Raw genomic sequence first — 19,062 nt, 5'->3', positions numbered from 1 at the left:
TAATATAATTTTTACAATAGTATTTCATTTAATTTTATTCAAACACTGAGATAATTGAAAACGAAATTAACTTTTAAGATAATTAGTAATCTCAGAATTTTAAATGGCTAAATATTAATCTCAAATTTAAGATAGATATCGAATTTATAAATAAATTTAGTAATCAAATAGAAATTATTTGTAGAACTTGATTCAATAAATTTTAAATTATTGTAAAAAAGCCGGATTAAATACTCTTAATCAAATTGAGTAATAATATATTGCTGTCTCTTAAAACATTAAAAAGATAATAAATAAATAACTTCTTTATTTTGAAAAATAAATTAAATAATTATTATTACTAAAATTTCAGCTTGATTTTATGAAAAGTATTCTTTGTCATTTTCAACCAAATTCAGATAAATTATCATTAAATAATACTTTCAATTTATTAAAATTTGTAGAGTCTTTATCATAATATTACACTACTATAGACTATTCTTAATTTTAAGACTATTTAATATAATTCTTTACTTCTTCATAGCTCTTTTTAATTATAGTAAATTCGATATCACTAAAAAAATTAGGATAAGCAAATATTTTACACCATTTAAATAAAAAGTTTTAAATTTGAAATTTATGATTTTTCTAATATATATTTTAGATTATTTAAATACTTTCTTTTTAAAATTATTCTCTGAAACATAAATCATTTATTGCTACTCTGTAATTTCAAAAGTTTTTTATTTATTTATTTGAAGATGAAGAATACATAATTATTGAGTTTAAATTTTTTTTAATAATTTTTATTTATTTTTTCAATGAAAAATTTACTATTTTTTTCAACATTTTTATATAATTAAAATAAATATCATAAAAGTTCCTATATTAAGGCACTAACATTCTCTATTTAAAATCATTTATAATTAAAAAATTTTCAAAGTTTCAAACAAGGATCTTTTAGAGTTTTAATATATGAGCCTAGTAACGTATAATTGATTTAGATTTAATAAATAGCAACTAAAGCGTCTATATATTAAATAGATCTTATATTTTTTGATGATGAGTTGTTTCTTATCAATTTTTCTATATAAATAATTTAGTAAAAACTTCAATAATAAATTTATGTGAATAAATTTTAATATTATATTCTTATAAAAATTGTTTTCATTAAAATTTCTAAATAATAAACTATTTATTATATAAGTAATTTTATTGATGTAGAAAATATTATTTAATTTATTATTTATTGATTATTGTATAATTTTTAAATTTACTTTCAATTGTGAAAAGTATTTTTAATTTAAATTTTTAACATTTTAGTTGCTTATTTTTTTAATTTTAAGGAAATGTATTAATTTTCATTAAAATTATTGATTGATACTTTAATTAAAAAATGGAGGAAGACTGGCTTATTGAATTTTTGTATAAAGCTGCATTGATAGTAAAAATTGATGTATGATTTGGTTAATCAATGAATGATAACTAAGAAGGGAAGTTATCTTTATTATAAGATTCAAAAATTATTTAAAAATATATTGAAAAGTGAATTAATTTATAACATACGAATCAAAATAAAAATAATAATAACAAGAAGAAGAATAACAAATATTAATAAGACAGCTGTATATAAACAAGAAGAAAAGAGGTCTTATATTAACAAAAGTATTGAATTAGCAAATAGATTGCAGGAAAAAGATCAGCAATTAGCAGTTGAATAAGCACTTTACAATATAAAAAATCAATTTATTTTATTGACCAAATGTAAACATTTGGAAAAAGCAATATTTAAAATAGTATTTCCACCTCAAAAAATGCTCAAACTAAAGGTCCTGTCAAAATGGTATGTTTATTTTCTTTTAATTCCTTCATTATTAGTTATTAGCAATTACTGCAAAGATTTCAAAATAAAGTTTGAGGTAGTGTCTTTGCTAAAGAAAATCAAATTCAAATTATTATTTAAATTTGCCATTTTATTAAATTTTATTATTATTTGTTTTTAGACTCCTAGCTAATTGGTGCAAAGACAACTAAGCGGAAACATCTTGGAGGATTTCTATTAGAAACCATAAATAAAGAAGTTTTTGAATTTAGCTGACTACTCCAATTACAAGGATACAAATGTACCAATAGATGAGCCACTCTTTGAGCCCATCCCTCCTCTCATATAATTTACTGATTATGAGCCTCTTTAGCTTAAAGAAAAAATATTTAAATTAAGAAATAAAGATAAAGTTGTTCGCAGAGTCAAAATTCTTTAGCCAGATTCTCGTTTGTTTTAGGTCTAACCAGCTCCCTCTAATGCCTCTAGTAAAAAGTCAAATGAAGCTGGAAAAAATTATTTAGGGAACAAAGTAAACAAATTAAAAGCAATAGAAGCAAACCATTTTAAAGTCATGCTGCCAAAATTAAAAAAAACATTTACTGCTGGATTGAATAAGCATTTTTTTATTTTAAACTAGTGGTTTGATTCAGTTTTTTTCTATTAATCATAACTACATGCAATGATTAAAACAAAAGTGAATAAGTTACAAACAAGTTTTCAAATAAATAAAAATCTAACTTTAATAAATATTTTATCATCCTGCATGAATGTTTAAATTAGAATGATTAAAATTTTAACTTTTAAGTTAGCTTAAATGCGAAAAAGCTAACAAGCAATATTGATTTAATGAAATAAATAAATAGAAGATATTTTATTGGCAAAAATCAAAAAATTAATTAATTAAAATTAGAATCAAAATACAACCAACGTTTTATTTTTCTCTGTACAAGTTGATTTTTATCTATGAACAATTAAATTTCAAATAATAAAATAGATATTCAAGCTAGCATAAATAAATACATACATAAATAAATAATAGTTCATATACGAAAATAACTCTCAGCATTACTTAGAATTGTTTAAATATATAATGATTAATTAATTATTATTCATTCATATTTATTAATTAGATAGCACCAGGAATGGAAGCATGCTTTATTATTAAATTTTCTCCTGAAGCTAAGATTGATTATTAATATGAATTGGTAGTTGTTACAGAAAGAGAATAATTTATTGTTCCTATTTATGCTATAGGAAAGAGAGCCATGATCGACTTTCCTGATATTTTAGATTTTGGTTAATGCCCAGTCAAATATGTAACCGAAAAACCTATTATTATTAGAAATTTGGGTGAAAAGACAACCAAGTGGTTCTTGACTTTACCTTAAGATTTTGAAGCAGACAAGAAAGAAGGTGTTTTAGAATACGGCAAAAACGAATAAATTGTCATTAAGTAAAAAATAAAAAACAATATAAAAGATATTAATTTCAATAATTTTAATATAGATTTTATCCCAAAGAAGCCAAACCATACAAGAGTGAGGCAATCTTGATGTATGATAAATTATAAGCATATATTCCTATCCTAGGTTCAGCATAAAATCATGTTGTATATCTTTCTAAGAGTTTTGTTTAGATGGACGAAGCATATATTGGATTACAAACTTAACAAACATTATAAATTATAAATAAATCTGCTGTGAAGGTCGACTTTGAATGGAGAGCTTTCTCAACTGAAAAAGAAGAACAAGAAAAGAAAAATAGACTTAAGCAGCAACTTGAAGAAGAAGAAGCTGAAGAAAGAATGCTTCTTAAAGAAATTGTCAACAATGAAGCCATTAATGAAGATTTTGAAATAGAAAACAATGATGATTCTGATGAAGAAGATCGTGACGAAAAAGCTATTTTATTAAAAAGATAAAAGAAAGCAGAGCTAATGTTGTCTCGTAAGTATAAAGACATTCGCAAAGTAATTAAATTTTATGAAATATCTAATCTCATTTCAATTTATTGCAATAATATTAACAAACATTTCATAATAAATGTATTTTCAAAATATTTGCAATTAAATTTAAAATATTTTTAAGAAATGATAATGAATTAAACAAACTTACTAACTGATAAATTTAATATTTCCATTTTAATGCTTTTTGCGGATAACATTTAATATTTTAAATTAAATAGGCTATTGAAGATGATTTATTATTATTTTAAGATGATATCTTTTCTATAGAGCCTATTTAGGGTTAAATCTGGCCTAATTCAGAAATGACTATCACATTAACATTTTAACCTAAGGGAGCTCACAGTTACACTTGTCCAGCATTTTGTAACATTTCTTGTAATTAAGATAGACTTGCTCTTACACTTTAAGGTGATGGTATTGGTCCTAAAGCCTTCTTAAATCAAAATGAAATCAATTTAGGAGATCCTTTCGTTAATGAAGAAGTTCGCCCAACTATTGTTATTGAAAATTAAGGTGAAATTGAGTGTAAATTCGAACTTATGCCTAATGAGCGTCACTTTGGAAAAATGTTTAAGTTCTTCCCTGAAAGCGGTAAACATATGCAATAAATTATTATAGCTTTTCTTGAATATATTTTTAAATATAAAAGGAACTCTTAAGGTAGGTGAAAGAAAAGAAATCAAGGTAGAGTTTAGTTCATCAAAGCCTGGTGAATTTAAAGAAACTTTTAGATGGCGTTTGGAAGGCTCTGTAGATTTTCTATCTGTCTTATTTATAGGCCATATAAGAGCTCCTTAGTTTGAATTTGATAGGGAAGTAATTGATTTTGGCAAAGTCTCATTCAATTTCCCTCAAGAAGAAAAACTCAAACTAACTAACAAATCCACAGTTCCTTTTGATTATAATTTAAGAATTCCTGGAGACGGTAAAATGAAAGATAAGGAATTTGCTATTGACAGAGCTAATGGAACTATTCAAGCTGGTGAGACCATTGAAATTACTATTGAGTTTACTCCTCGTTACACTAAAAAGTATGAAATGGTACTAACTATTGATATTGAAGGAGTTGCACAAGATATGAAATGCTTAACTATTAAGGCAGAATCAGAAGTACCTTAAGTAGAAATAAAGCCTGCTGACAGATTGGACTTCAATGAAATTTTCTTAAGACACAAAGATATTTAAGGAATCTAACTTATAAACAATTCAAAATTACGTGCAAAGTTCGAAGTACAAGAATAAAAGAAGGAAAGTATGGTGCTTGCAAAATACGAAGTTGAACCTTAAACAGGTATTATCGAACCTGGTAACACAACCACTATTTAAGTTAAGCTCTTCACAAATAAGTTAGGTGATATTACTCTTCCTCTTGGTGTAATAATTTATAAATTATTTAGAGAATTAATTATTAATTTTAGGGTTTACTTAAAGTATAAATATAAATTACTTCCTTTAATTTTTAAAAAGAAATTGATAAGGTTTATAAAAATTATTAGAAAACCCTCTATTTAATACTCAAGTTATTTATTAATAATTTATTTTTTTTTAAATATTAGATTGTTATTGTTGGTAGTAATAACAACTTGCCACATATAATTAACATTGTAGCAAGCTCTATTGGACCTATTGTCGATGTTGGCGGTAATTTAAAAGAATTAGATTTTGGTTAAGTTGAAGTATTGTAGGATTATTCTTAAAAAATTACAATTACAAATAAATCAAAGATCGAAGCTGATTTTAGAGCTTTTACTAAGAATAAGGTAGATAGATTTCTTTTATTAAATTTTTATAAACAAAAATTTTATTTTTAATTTAAAGGTATCCATTTTCAAGCCAATTCAGAAACATGGGTTGTTGAAGCCTTCTGAATCTATGGAAGTTGAAGTTGTGTGCTGTGCTGATGATGCTACTAAATTTTAAGATGTACTTCACTTTGTTATCAAGGAAGGTTTGGATATTGATATTGTTCTAAAAGCTAAAGGTGTTGGTAGTACTATCTTCTGTAAAGAAGATTTGACTTATATTGATTTCTAAACTCTTTACACTCATAAACCTAAAACAAGAGAAATATTTGTTGAGAATAAAGGCAGAAAGCCTTAAAAATTAACTTGGTAGAGGAAGCAAGAGAAAAAGAAATAACAAGCTATTGATGAAAAAGCTACTACTAAGAAAGACAATGCAGCTGCTGGAGCTAACAACAACTCTCAATAGAATGAAGATGCTGATATTTTTAGCGTTGTACCTGAAAGTGTAGTCCTTCCTCCAAAGCATGGTATTATGTTCTAATTCCGTGCTTTCTCAACTAAACCAGGCAAGCACCCTGAGTAATTCATCTTAAATAGTGTTATAGGCAATGAGCGTAAAACACATCAATTATACACTACAACTGTTGATGGTGAGTTCATCAAGCCCACTCTTAAATTTAGCGAAAAGAAACTCTACTTCAAGTACACTTGGGAAAAGAATGTACCTTTTATGCCTATATCTAAGAACTTAGAAATTACCAGCACTTCTGCTTTGCCAACAAATTTCATGTTAAAATATAATCCTCCTTTTTCAATCAACTAAGAAAGCTTCTAGCTTTTATATGGAGAAGTTGCAACTGTCAAAGTTGATTTTGATCCTGGTTAGAAGTTAGATAGAGTTTCTGGAGAGTAACTTGGTAAATTATAAATCATTCACACTGAACATCCTCATAGAGAAACAATTGATTTGGTAGGAGAAGTTTGCTTCCCAAATATTAAATTAGAACAAACTACAATTAATTTTGGATCTATCCTTAATGAGACATCTAAGAAGATTATCATCACCATGACTAATGTTTCAGAAATGGGATTAAATTATGAATGGACTTTCTTAGAAGAAGAACTGGTAGCTCATGGGCAATAAGGAGATGTTAATCGCTCTGGTTCTATCGCAAGCAGAGATTCTAAGAGATCAATCGTACCTGGATCAACCACAAATGCTACTTACATGATTCCAATCAATGAAGTTTTTGATATCTTGCCTCTTTCTGGTTATCTTGAGCCTGGTGAGATTGAATAAGTTGAATTTGTTTACAATGCATTTGGTGGATAAAAATTCAAAACTACTGCTGTTTGCCATGTAGATGGAGGTCCTAATTATGAGGTTGTCCTTGTTGGTGATTCTTCTTTAATCACTTATAAGATTTCCACTCAAAGCATCGATCTAGGAGAATTGAGATTCTGTGATTGGGTTGCTAGAGATTTCTACATTGAAAATACTGGAAAAGTTACATTTGAATATAAAATCATCCTAGATTAAGTAAAAAGAAAGGGCTATGTTGATTGCTTCCCACAACAAGGACGTATTCTTGGAGGTGAAAAATAAAAAATAACAATCAAGATATGTCCAGTTATGCCTAATGAGTTTAAAGAAGTTATTCAAGTCTAAATTGGATATTTTGAACCTGAATCTATCACAATTTAAGGAAAAGGATTTTACCCTGCAATCCTTGCTAATTTAGATAGAATTGATATCCCTGAATACAAAGCTAAATTTGATGAAGAATTCGAAAAGAAAAAGAATGAACGTGAAGCTCAATTAAAAAGAGCACAGCTGATAGCTAAGGTAAATAAATATATTTTAAGCTTTTTTATTAATTTATTTCAAAATTTATTCATGCATTTAATAAAAATTAAAGGCTGCTGACAAAAGTCCTGGAGCTTAATAAAATAATGCTTTTGCATCTATAAAGAGCTTAGAACAAATTTAAAATGACATCTAGAAAGAATTGGATAGATAATTATTCTGTAATTTGATTTAATAAGAATTAGAAGAAAGAGAAAGAGCTTAGACTATGATTTTGAATTCTCAAGATGATGAAAATATTTTAGCAGGAGCTGGAGTCTAATCTTAACCAAATATCATGATGAAGACAGGAATGCATTCTATGAACTAAACATAAACTAGTAAAATGCATATAGGAATTGAAAGTAAACTTTATGAGAAAATAGTTCTTTCAAGCTTCATTTGTGATTTTGGTAACGTCGTCATTAACTCAGTTAAGCAGAAGACCATTAGAATTGTTAATGCTGGTCCATCTTAAATTGAAATGAGTTTAGACACAAGAAATGCTCGTGCTGCTGGCTACACTCTTCCTGAACGCCCTCCAAAGATTCTTCCTAATTCCGATTTAATAATTAAAATAAGCTACACTGCAAAAAATAAAATGAAATATGGTAAAAACAAGTGTATAGTTCCAATAGAAATTAAAAACGGTGCAAAATATAATCTTGAATTAGTTTCAAACATTACTATCCCTGAAATTACTCTCGAAAATATTGAAGATTGTGTTGATTTTGGTAAAGTTTTATGCGGTCAAAGAAAAACTTTCTTCGTTAGATTTATAAATGATAAGGAAATTCCTTGCTAATGGGCCCTCAATACTCGTATTGATATGGTCTAAGATAAGAAAAAAGAAGATTTGAAATTTACCATTACTCCAAATAGTGGTATTATTCCTAGTGGCTCTAAGTAGCTTGTTTAAATTACTTTTAGTCCAACTCAAGAAAAGCTCTATCAACATAAATTTTCAATTAACATATAAGAAAATCACAAGCCTTTCCATATTCAAGTAAAAGGAAATGGAACTTAAATAAATTTAGAATTTAATCCCTCTGCTCTTAATATTGGTCCAGTTCTCCCATATGATCCTTTTGCTCATGCTGTATTGGAAGTAACTAATCCTTCTTCATATCCAACTGAATTATACAGCTGTGATTTTGATAAATTATATCTCAACGAAGAAGAAACTCTAGCATCTTATGATGAATTTGATGTTTAAGAATAACTTTTCGTATAGGTCCGCGAGCCAGGTAGCCAACTATGGGATTTCATCAAAAAATCTGTAGAGAAAAAGAAAAAGCGTGAAGAAATTGCAGCTAAATTATAAAAGCATACTTTAGCTATAACTGCTTAGTAAGATTATGATGCTAAAGTGTAGTAAGCTGCTATAGATGCTAAAGAATAAAACAAGGCTTAGCCTGATCCAGTAGAAAAGCCAGCTATCCTTTAAGAAAAGGCTATTCTTAATCCTGATGAAAAAGCTGAATTAGAAAAATAATTAGAAGCTTTATCCTAAATAGAAAAACCTATTGAATACCCAGAAAAGGTTGATGATGATAAGTTGCATCACATCATAGTTTTAGGTCATCCTGGATCTGGTAAAACATCAGTCGTTAAATATATAGCATAATAACACAAGGTATTAATTAATATTTAAATAAAATATAGAGGGTTATTCAATTATTAAATTTTTATTGATTTGATTCTATTTAATATTTAAAATTTATTCATTTTTATATTTAATAAATTACTTTTTATCTAACCTCCATTTTGAACTATTTGATTAAATTAAATAATTTGTTTAAAATAAAAAGAGATACGTTGCTACTATTGATGAAGCTGTTGATTGGGCAATATAAAATTAGACAAGTGGTGGTAAAAAGGCTAAAGAATATCTTGATTTAAAGCAATAAGAATTGGATAAAATTATAGAAGAAAGAGAAAAGCTAAAAAAGAAGGCTGGTAAAAAAGCTCCTGAACTAGATGCAAAATGGGGACCTATTAATGAAAATCAATTCAAGTATTTAACTGAAGAAATAATTGAGGAATGCCTTAGAGATAAAATGAAAAACCCTGTTTGTAATGCTGGTTTAATATTTGATGGTATTGATTCTAAATATGCATTTAATCATTTGATGGCCATGAAGTCTATAATGCGTGCTGTTGATAAATAAACTTTACAATTAGTTGTCTTCTAACCATAAGTAGATGAAGATGGTTGCGAAGTTTGGAAATTGATTGAATGGGAAGGTATGGAAGAAATTGTTAAGCAAGAAGAAGAGCTTATGCGTTAGAAGAGTCCAGGTGAGCACAAAGGAAAGAAAAAGAAAGGTGGTATTTAAGGATCTCCAAAGGGATAAGGTACTACCACATCTGTTGCTGCTGCTAACACTGCCAGAAAAGAAGGAGAAGGCAATCCTAAAGGTCCTAGCAGTTTTAGCTCTGCTGTACGCAAAGACACTACTTCACTTAAGAAAGATGACAAAACAACTATTGTTTCTGAAAAAACAAAAACAACATAGCAAGGTGCTTCAGCTGCATAGAATCCTAAGTAAAAAGATGGATCAGTGAAAAGTCAATCAATTAAAAGAGCAAGCTTTAATCGTAGACAAAGCAAGATGGATGCAGTTAATGAAGAAGCATAAGTTGCAGATGAACCTGCTCTTTTTGAAATTTTTTATCCTAAAGACTATGAAGATGGTATTAAAAAAGAAGCTGAGTTAAAAAAATTAAGCTAAATCATTGCTATAATGAAAAATGAATATACAGAAAAGATTGAAATTCCTCCTATTTTCGACCCTGTAATGGATGAGGGTAAAAAAGAAGAAAAGAAACCACCACCTAAAAAGGATGCTAAGGGTAAAATTATTGTAGAAGAGGAACCTGAACCTGTTTTACCTCAACCAATTGATTACAGTGACGTATTAATGAGAGGTCCTCGTAGTGTTTCAGTAATGCCACTTCATTACAATATTTCATAATTATACAGAACTTCTCTAGAAGTAATACCTGCTCCAGTTTACCCTGATCCAAATACACTTCCTGTTCCAGAACCTATTTATCATTAAATATTAACTAGACCTTAAAGAAATATTGCTCGTAAAAGATAAGAAATAGCTGCAAGCGCAATTATTAAAAATTTTGAAATATTAACTCCTCTTAATAATCCTTTTAAGCCAGAACCTGCTGTAAATTTAGAAGCTTCTCAATTGCTTAATAGCTCTTAAGTGCAAGAATAGTAACCACCAGCTGAAAATGCAGAAGAAAATGCTGAAAAATAACCATAAGAGTAACCTAAAAATTAAGATGATAAAGACTAAGGTATGAAGAAGAGTTTAGTCATTAAAAGAGCACAAAAACCTGCTTCATAATCTGTTAGTATTTCTAAAGCTAAGCCATCAAATCCTGCTAAAAAACTTGAATAATCTGCAGTTATGAATGGTTCATAAGAAGCTGAAGGCGAATCTGCTGAGCCATAAAAACCCAAATACGAGTTTAAATTAGAAGAACTAGCTAATAACTAATCTAGATGGATTATTCCTCCTAACAAGACTTTGCTATTAGTTGTTCGTTTCTTCACTAAAAAGACTGGAAATTATGAAGGTAAGTTAGAATTTGAAAACTTCTTTAGCTCAAAGAAATACACAATTGATGTTAAAGGTCATTCAGATTTCCCAACAATTTCAACCTTAACTAAAAATCTTTACTGGTAATTCAAAAAGAGTAGACCTCCTATTGCTCCTGATAGCTATTTGTCTAAGGTTTTCATCCAATCTGAAAATGTTTTTGAATTCGGTCCCCTCTTGATAGGTAAAAATCCTGATAAAAGAACTGATGCTGACATTCGTAAAGTTAACTCAACTACTTTCCGTATTACAAATAATGGTAAATACGATGCAAATATTGAATTTGCTCTTCTTTCTACAATTAAAGAGAATGATCCAGAATACAAGAAAGGTATTTTCTACATTGAACCAGAAACTATGAAAATATCTCCATCCGATATTCCTCAAGAATTAAGAGTTTGGGCTATTCCTAATGCTGGTAATTTTTTATTATTTTAAAATTTGAAGAAAATTCAATAAAAAAATTAAATTAGTTATTTTTTAAAAAATAAAATTTAAATTTCTTTTATTTAAGCTCAAAAATTCAGAGACGAGATTGTTGTCATGATAAAAGACAATCCTACTCCTGCTATTTTACCAGTCTAGTGCCTGGGTTCAAAGCCTATTGTTGACATAGAAGAAGGTGAGCCTGTTAAATTTGATAGATTATTGCTCAAGTAAAATGCAAGAAAAGAAATCAGAATCAAGAATAATGGTTAGATACCATGCAGATGGAAAATTACTGGTTAATAAAACTTACCTGAAGAGTTTTCTCTTTTGAATACAGAAGGAGAACTTAAACCAACTCAAGACTCTACAATTTATGTTAGCTTCAAGGCAATTAAACAATAGAAATTCTCTTACTAGATTTAACTAGAAGTTGAAGATGTTGAAGGTCTCGGTATCAAATAAGAAACTAAAAACATCCTCATCGAGGCTGAAGCCTTTGACATCACCGTAGAACTTAAATTCCCAGAAAACAACCAAGAAAACATGCTTGATTTCGGTGCTGTGCGTGTGGGAGACATCAAAGACTAGTACTTTAGTGTTAAGAATATTGGTTTGTATCAAGTTTAATTCACTTTCTCAATGAAGAAAAAACAATTTAAAGATAATTTCAAAATAGAACCGGTTAAGGTTGAGTTAGATCCTAATTAAGAAAAGTAAATCTTAGTACGTTTCTGTTCTTAAAGAGAAATAAGATTAAATACTACGAATTCAACAACCGATATTACTATGGAAATTTTAGAAGGTAAGACTCTTGAGTTGTATAAACCTGTTCCAATTAATGTTAGAGTCAATTCTGTATTTAGCAAATATTCAATATTGCCATTAAAAAATATTAACTTCGGACCCATTCAATTCAATGACACAAAAACTCTTACATTTGAAATCAAGAATGAAGGTCTCTTTGATTTTAATTATACTGTTTTTGATTATGCTGATGAAGCATTTAGAGCTGCTTTAATGGAAGAACAAGCAAAGGAAAAAGAAGCACGCCTATAAGCTGCATTAGGAGCTGCAGACCAAAAAGATAACAAAAAAGGTGCTCCTAAGAAAGATGTGAAGCAAGACAAGAAGCCACCAGCTAAGGGAGGAAAAGGAAAAGATGTAAATTGAATTAAATTATAAATTTAAGTAAGTATAATTAATAATATTTATTAGGTTGTTGAGAATCAACTAAAGGTTGGATAGTGGGCATTAACTCCTAATAAAGGAACTGTTCCTAAAGACAGTTCTGTAACTATTGAAATTGAATTTTCAGGAAATTCTCAAAAATTATATGAACAAAAATTCGCTATCGATATCACAGGCAGAGATCCTGAAGACCAACCAAAAGGAATCTTGTATGAAACAGTTGGTGAATCATGCATTCCTGGTATTAATTGTGAAAACTTTGAATCCATTTTTGAAGAATAAATTATAGTACCTTCAATGAATGCAAACTCAAACATCACCTCCATGATTAACTCTAATGTATTCTTCTATGAAGAAAAAACATTCTTCTTTGGTACTCTAGTTCCATAATAGCATCCTGATGGAATCTTTGAAAAATTCAAAATTATTAATCCAAACAAGGTAATTTTTAAATAAAGTTCATTCTGATTTCTTAAATTTTCTACTTTTATAATTTAATCAACTTATTTTATAAAATTTAATTAATTAAGATTCCTTGTACTGTTAAATTTGATGTAAGAAAGAGAAATCCCACTTCCACTGAGCCTTTTGCATTTGAAATAGCTCAAAAAACTGCAAAGATTCATCCTCATGAGCACACATACGTAAAGATATTCTTCAAGCCAACTATTATGGCTCAATACAGTGGAATTTTCGAAGCAATCGTTGAAAATGGTGAGTAAAACCCAAAGACATATAAACTCATATTTGATTTGAGAGGTGAAGGAGCTATGCCAACAATTAAATTAGAAAAGCCTAAAGAATGGTTCAACGAATCAACTCCTCTCCTCAAATTCCCTAAGGTGAGAATAGACAAAGCTTGTGTCTTACCTATTACTTTAAAAAATGATGGACAAGTTCCAGCTACTGTTAAATGGGATCTAATAACAAATGAAAACTTCAGATTCCTTGATCAAAACAGCTACACTTTAACTCCAAAAACATACAAAACTTTCAATATTGAATTCAAACCTAGGGAAGCTGGTATTAAACAATGGTAAATAGCTATGCAAACTCTTCTCAACCCTTATGAGGTCACCAAGTTTATGATTTAGGGAGAAGGTTTCTATGAAGATATTGTATTTGAAAGTCTTCCAGATGAAGCTGAAGATGAAGTCAACCTTGGAGATTGCATAACAGGCTAAGAGAGAAAGATAGGTTTCTATATCAAGAACAACAAGAATGAAACTATCAAATTCAATTGGAATACTTAAGGCTGTGAAGATTTTTCTTTCTGCCCTCGTATTGGTCATCTTGCAGGACACACATCTAAATATATTTAAATGACTTTCAAAGGATCAAAGCCAACTACACACAAGAATTTTGGTTGCATTTTAGAAACTCGTTAAATCAAATAATCAAACACAGATGCCTCTCATCCTTATATTGATTGGGATGACTCAATGAAGAACATCAAGTATGTCACAAAAACTGAATATGACTGGTTGATTAAAAAGAAAGCTGAGGAAGAGTAAAAACGTAGAGAAGAAGAAGCTGCTGCAGCTGATCCTAAAAAGAAAGCAGCAGCAAAGAAAGATCCTAAGAAAAAAGCTGAAGAACCAAAAGTAGAATAACCACCTCCATCACAACCTGGTGAGCGTGCTGACATTCCCTACGATGAACCAGTTCTTGAACCTGAAAATACTATTGTTGATAAGACAGAGAAAAATGTAACACTTAAAGTCTCAGCTATTTCAGATTATGCAAAATATGAAGTTGATACAAGAGAAATTTTCTTCAAACCCACCCTAATGTACACTTCCCGTACTCATAATTTCAAAGTTAAAAATACCTCATTAATTAATATTAAATACTCTTGCAAGATTATTTCTTATTAAGATAATATGCCTATTATTGATCCTGGATTCTTTTACATAGCACCAAAATCAGGTAATTAATCAAATTATTTTTTAATTTTAATTATTAAACATTAATTTATTTTTCACTTTTATTTAATGATATATATACTTATTGTTTTTTTTGTCTTAATTCTTTTAATTAACTATTATTCAATAATTATTATTTTAGGTTCTATTGCTCCTAATTGTGATGAGTAATTTACAGTTAGATTCTCTCCCACTGAAGTAGAAGAAACAAATGAAAGATTCCTAGTTATTACAATTGATAATATGGAAAAAGGAACCTAACCTCTTGTTATTGAATTGGAAGGTGAAGCTGAAAGACCTGTTTGCCACTTTGAATTATAACCAAGCAAATACCGTGAAAAGAAAAAACCTGAATTAGATTCATCTTATAATGTGATCGAATTTGAGTCTTTAGGAACTAAAGTAAAGAATACAAAGAAATTCTATGTGGTTAATCCTACTGCAGTTGGTTATGAATTTGAATGGAAGAAGATTGAAGAAGACAAATTACCTGCTGGTGCCAATATTTAAAATGATAGCTTCTTTAAATGCACTACTGTTAAGGGAGTGGTACTAAGTGGTAAAAAGTATGAAATGTGCTTTGAGTATACTCCTGATGTTGTTGGAACTCATGAATCTTACTGGCAATTTGAAATTCCTTCATAAAAAATAGTTCAAAACTTCTTAGTTGCTGGTTCTGTTATGGAGCCAAACGTATTCTTCGATGTTGGTAAAGTTAACTTTGGTCCTCTGCTATTGGGAGGTAAGAATAAGGAAATAGTTCATTTGAAGAACTTGGAAGACGTTCCCATGACATTTAACTTTGAGCGTGAAAGTGTGAAAGGAGATGTAGAGTATGCTGATTCATTATAGGTTAATCCTGTTAGTGGAACTATTAAGCCTTAGTCTGAAATTGCTATAGAAATAGTTTTTATTCCTAAGGTAGAAACTTCTTTCAATTACAATTTACTTTGCAATGTAAAACGTAAATCACGTCCAGTTTCTCTTAACGTGAAAGGTATTGGATACATTTTGCATCATTCTGTTAACATGTAACAAGCTCCAACTACTCCTCTTGATCCTTTAGTTTCTCATTTATTAGAGTTAGGAGATATTTACGTCAATGAAAGACGTTCAAAGATAATCGAAATCGTTAATTCAGGTGAATTCAACTTTGACTTCGCTGTTAAGAAATCTCAATAGCACCTCTCTTTCGTTCAAATCCTTCCTGAAAACGGTACTGTTAAGTAGAACGAAAAATTCTCGATTGAAGTTCGTTTCGCTCCTCTCTCAGAAACAAAATTAACTTCTAAATAATCTTTCACTCTAAATATCACAAGTGGACCAACTTATACATTTTAATTAAAGGGTAGTGCTAAGAAACCTGGAGTAGAATTATCTTTCTTGCAGTATGACTTTGGTCCATAATATGTCCTTAAATAACCTTTACCCATAACAGCTTTCTTGGAAATGAGAAACAGGGATATCTCAGCTATGTCTATCGAGACTTCATACGAAAAGACTAATTATCTTGATGTAAACTTACCACCTGGATAGGTTATTTTACCACTTTAAATTGAAACTACTAAAGACAAGAAGGGATTATTCTAAACTAAAGAAAACAATGTACTAAAGATTCCTATTGTATTCATCCCTCGTGAAAGCCGCAAGTATGAAGAAACTATCACTTTTGATATAAATGGACTTCATAAGATTGATGTTAAGATTAGCGGTGAAGGTATTCCTTTCAAGCTAGAATTGGAAAGAACTGAAGATCAAAATATTGATTTTGGAATTGTTAAGGTAAACAATGAAAGCACTAAAACTGTTACTCTTCTCAATCTATCTAAAAAACCTGTTACAATTACATTTGATACTGATGAATAGCTTAATGAACTTGCAAAGAATTACATTTCAGTTATTCCTTCTAATTCATTCTAAATACTCCCTAAAGAACGCAAAGAAATTGAACTTAATTTCAGTCCTAAATCACGTCTCCATGCATTTAGGAAAGAATTACTATACAAGATAGTTGATAACCAAGAAAAACGCAAACTTCTCAACTTAGTTGGCACTTGTCATGGAGTAGAACTTAAATTAATGGAAGATACTATTGGTTTTGGTGTTGTAGTTATTCACTCTAAGAAAACAAAATCTCTACAATTATCCAATTTAGGTGATATTGGCGCTAAATTTGAGTGGGATTTCTAATATTGTAAGAAATATTTCACAATTACTCCTGAGCGCGGTTTCTTGCCACCCCATGAAGACTCCTTCTTCACTATCACTTTCCACCCAGATGTAGTTGATGATGATATCCGCTTTAATAAGGTAAAATGCGAAATCGAAGGCTCTTCACCTCTCTACATCAATTTACTCGGTAAGTGTATTGCATAACCAATTGAATCAATCTAAGACATTAAATTCACTACAATGGTGCGTACAACAACAAAATAGAAAGTAACAATAAAGAACACCACTGCAGAACCCTGGCGTATTAAGGTTTCAGTTACTTCAAGCTCTGCAATTTCTTAAAATTATTTCTATGGAAAAGAAATGCTTGAAATAGCTCCTAATCAATCTGCTGATTATGAAGTCTTCTACAATCCTCTAACGATGACTGCAGGTCCAGACCAACCAAATATAAAGCAAGCAAATCATGAAGGCACTCTTTTCTTCCCACTTCCTGATGGTAACGCTCTTCTCTACAATTTATATGGTACTTCAACTCCTCCAGCACCTGCATAGTCTTTCGATATAACTACCAAAGCAAAGCGTGCTCACACTTAAATCATCCCAATTAATAACTGGCTCAAGGCAACTTAGAGATTCTAAGTAACTTGGAGTATAGAGCCAAACGATTCTTCATTATTCATTTCTGGTGCTAATACATTTGATGTTGCTGGTGAATCAACAAAAGACTATAAACTCTCAATATACTCACTTAAGCAATCAGCCTCCAAAATCACTATAACCTTCAAGAATCCTATAACATTCGAATTCGTCCATTTCAAAATAGTAAATTAAATTAAAATATTTAAAAATTAACTTTTAAAAATTAAAAATAAAAGAATCTAACTGTCTAAGCTCCTGAACAATAAGAAAAGATAGAAATGTCTGCTATTATTCGTGAAACAGTAGCAAAACTTATCACTGTTGTTAACCCTCTTTCAGTCCCAGTAGATATTAAAAAAGAAATGCTTGTCTCTGCAAATGACAATATCAGTTTCAACCCTAATACTTTTACAATTCCAGCTAACTCTGTAAATTGATTTTTTAATACTTTATTTATTAATAAACTAAAAATTTACTATTTTAAACTTATTTAAATTTTTTTAAAATAGGAATTTGGTTTCGAAATTGTATATCGTCCCTTACTTGTAAAAGAGGAGAACTCTGTGGTTACTCTCAACTCTCCAGAACTTGGATAGTTTGTTTATCCTTTAGTATTGAAGGGAGTTGCACAATCAACAATATAGCGTAACATGACTCTTAAGGCATCTCTTGGGTCTGATATCACTTAAACATTTAAATTCGTTAACTATTGTAAGAAATAAACTACATACACTTGCAGAGTAGATAAATTAGGCAAATAAAACCAACCACCTCCTGATCCCAAAGCAAAACTTCCCCCAGTGCAAGTAGATTTCTCTGTAGAATAAGCTACTATAGCTGCTCCTCCTGCAGAGTCCTATGATGGTAGTGAGTTAAGTCTTAATGTTAAATTTGAACCATCACTATTAGGCGAATCTGTCGCTATTTTAATTATATAAAGTCCTGACGGAGGTGAATATAATTGTATGTTACATGGTGTTTCTTCTCCTCCTCAACCAAAGGGTCCTTACAAAATTGGTGGTGCTAAATCAGCTCCTATAGATTTCAAGAATCCCTTCTTCGAACCATGTGAATTTACAGTTCGTTTAGATAATCCTTGCTTCACCACCGCTGTTAAAAATCCAGTTAAAATAGATGTAATTATAATTTTCTTATTAATTTTTTAAAAATAAATGTTTTAATACTAAAAATTAGGCAAAGAAACTACTTGGTATTAATGTGTAATATAAAGCTATCCCTGGCTAATCTTCAAACGGCAGACTCATTATTCAAACAGGTAATTAAAAATTCGATTTATTTTAAATATCCTTAACAATTCTATAATTAAAATAATAGATAAATTCGACTATCCTCCATGGGTATTCTATTTGCAAGGTGAATGAAATTGAAATAGTAACTTAAATAAACAGCCTTACTAAATTATTATATTGAATCATATATATAATTAAGAAGGCAAAGATGAATAATTTCTTTATTTTAGAAAATAATTCAAGCTAGATTAGCATTAATTTATAATTTAATAAAAAAATAATAATTAAAAATAAAAAATTTTAAATCTAAACCTTTTTTCATAAAAATATCTTTAACTACTAAAAATACAAACATTCATATTTTAATTGTTGTATATAATGTTGTATTATTTCTTCTGAATCATAAGCAATTCTAATTAATTCAAATTAAATTCTTTCAAGAAATATTTTAAATTAAATTATATTAAATATC

The 19,062-nt window shown here is 29.1% G+C and overlaps 1 protein-coding gene across 1 annotated transcript; it reads left to right on the top strand. All coding sequences in view use genetic code 6, as the record gives it.

Annotated features, from left to right (window-relative positions):
* Positions 1-1,741: 1,741 nt before the first annotated feature.
* Positions 1,742-18,722, top strand: TTHERM_00551040 (hydrocephalus-inducing protein; the record flags this gene model as incomplete). The annotated part of the gene is made up of 18 exons (XM_001009191.1): positions 1,742-1,822; positions 1,983-2,333; positions 2,935-3,257; positions 3,311-3,773; positions 3,989-4,361; positions 4,420-5,144; positions 5,327-5,530; positions 5,589-7,361; positions 7,435-8,997; positions 9,173-11,402; positions 11,499-12,574; positions 12,629-13,042; positions 13,132-14,530; positions 14,669-17,523; positions 17,577-17,768; positions 17,850-18,476; positions 18,535-18,616; positions 18,676-18,722. 18 exons carry the CDS (start codon positions 1,742-1,744, stop codon positions 18,720-18,722), a joined length of 14,778 nt encoding a protein of 4,925 aa, XP_001009191.1.
* Between the last annotated feature and the right edge of the window lie 340 nt (positions 18,723-19,062).

Source organism: Tetrahymena thermophila (assembly GCF_000189635.1).
Source record: "Tetrahymena thermophila SB210 genomic scaffold scf_8254786, whole genome shotgun sequence".
Classification (NCBI taxonomy): domain Eukaryota; phylum Ciliophora; class Oligohymenophorea; order Hymenostomatida; family Tetrahymenidae; genus Tetrahymena; species Tetrahymena thermophila.
Note: the sequence above shows the minus strand (reverse complement) of the source record. Positions and strands in the feature narration are given on the sequence as shown.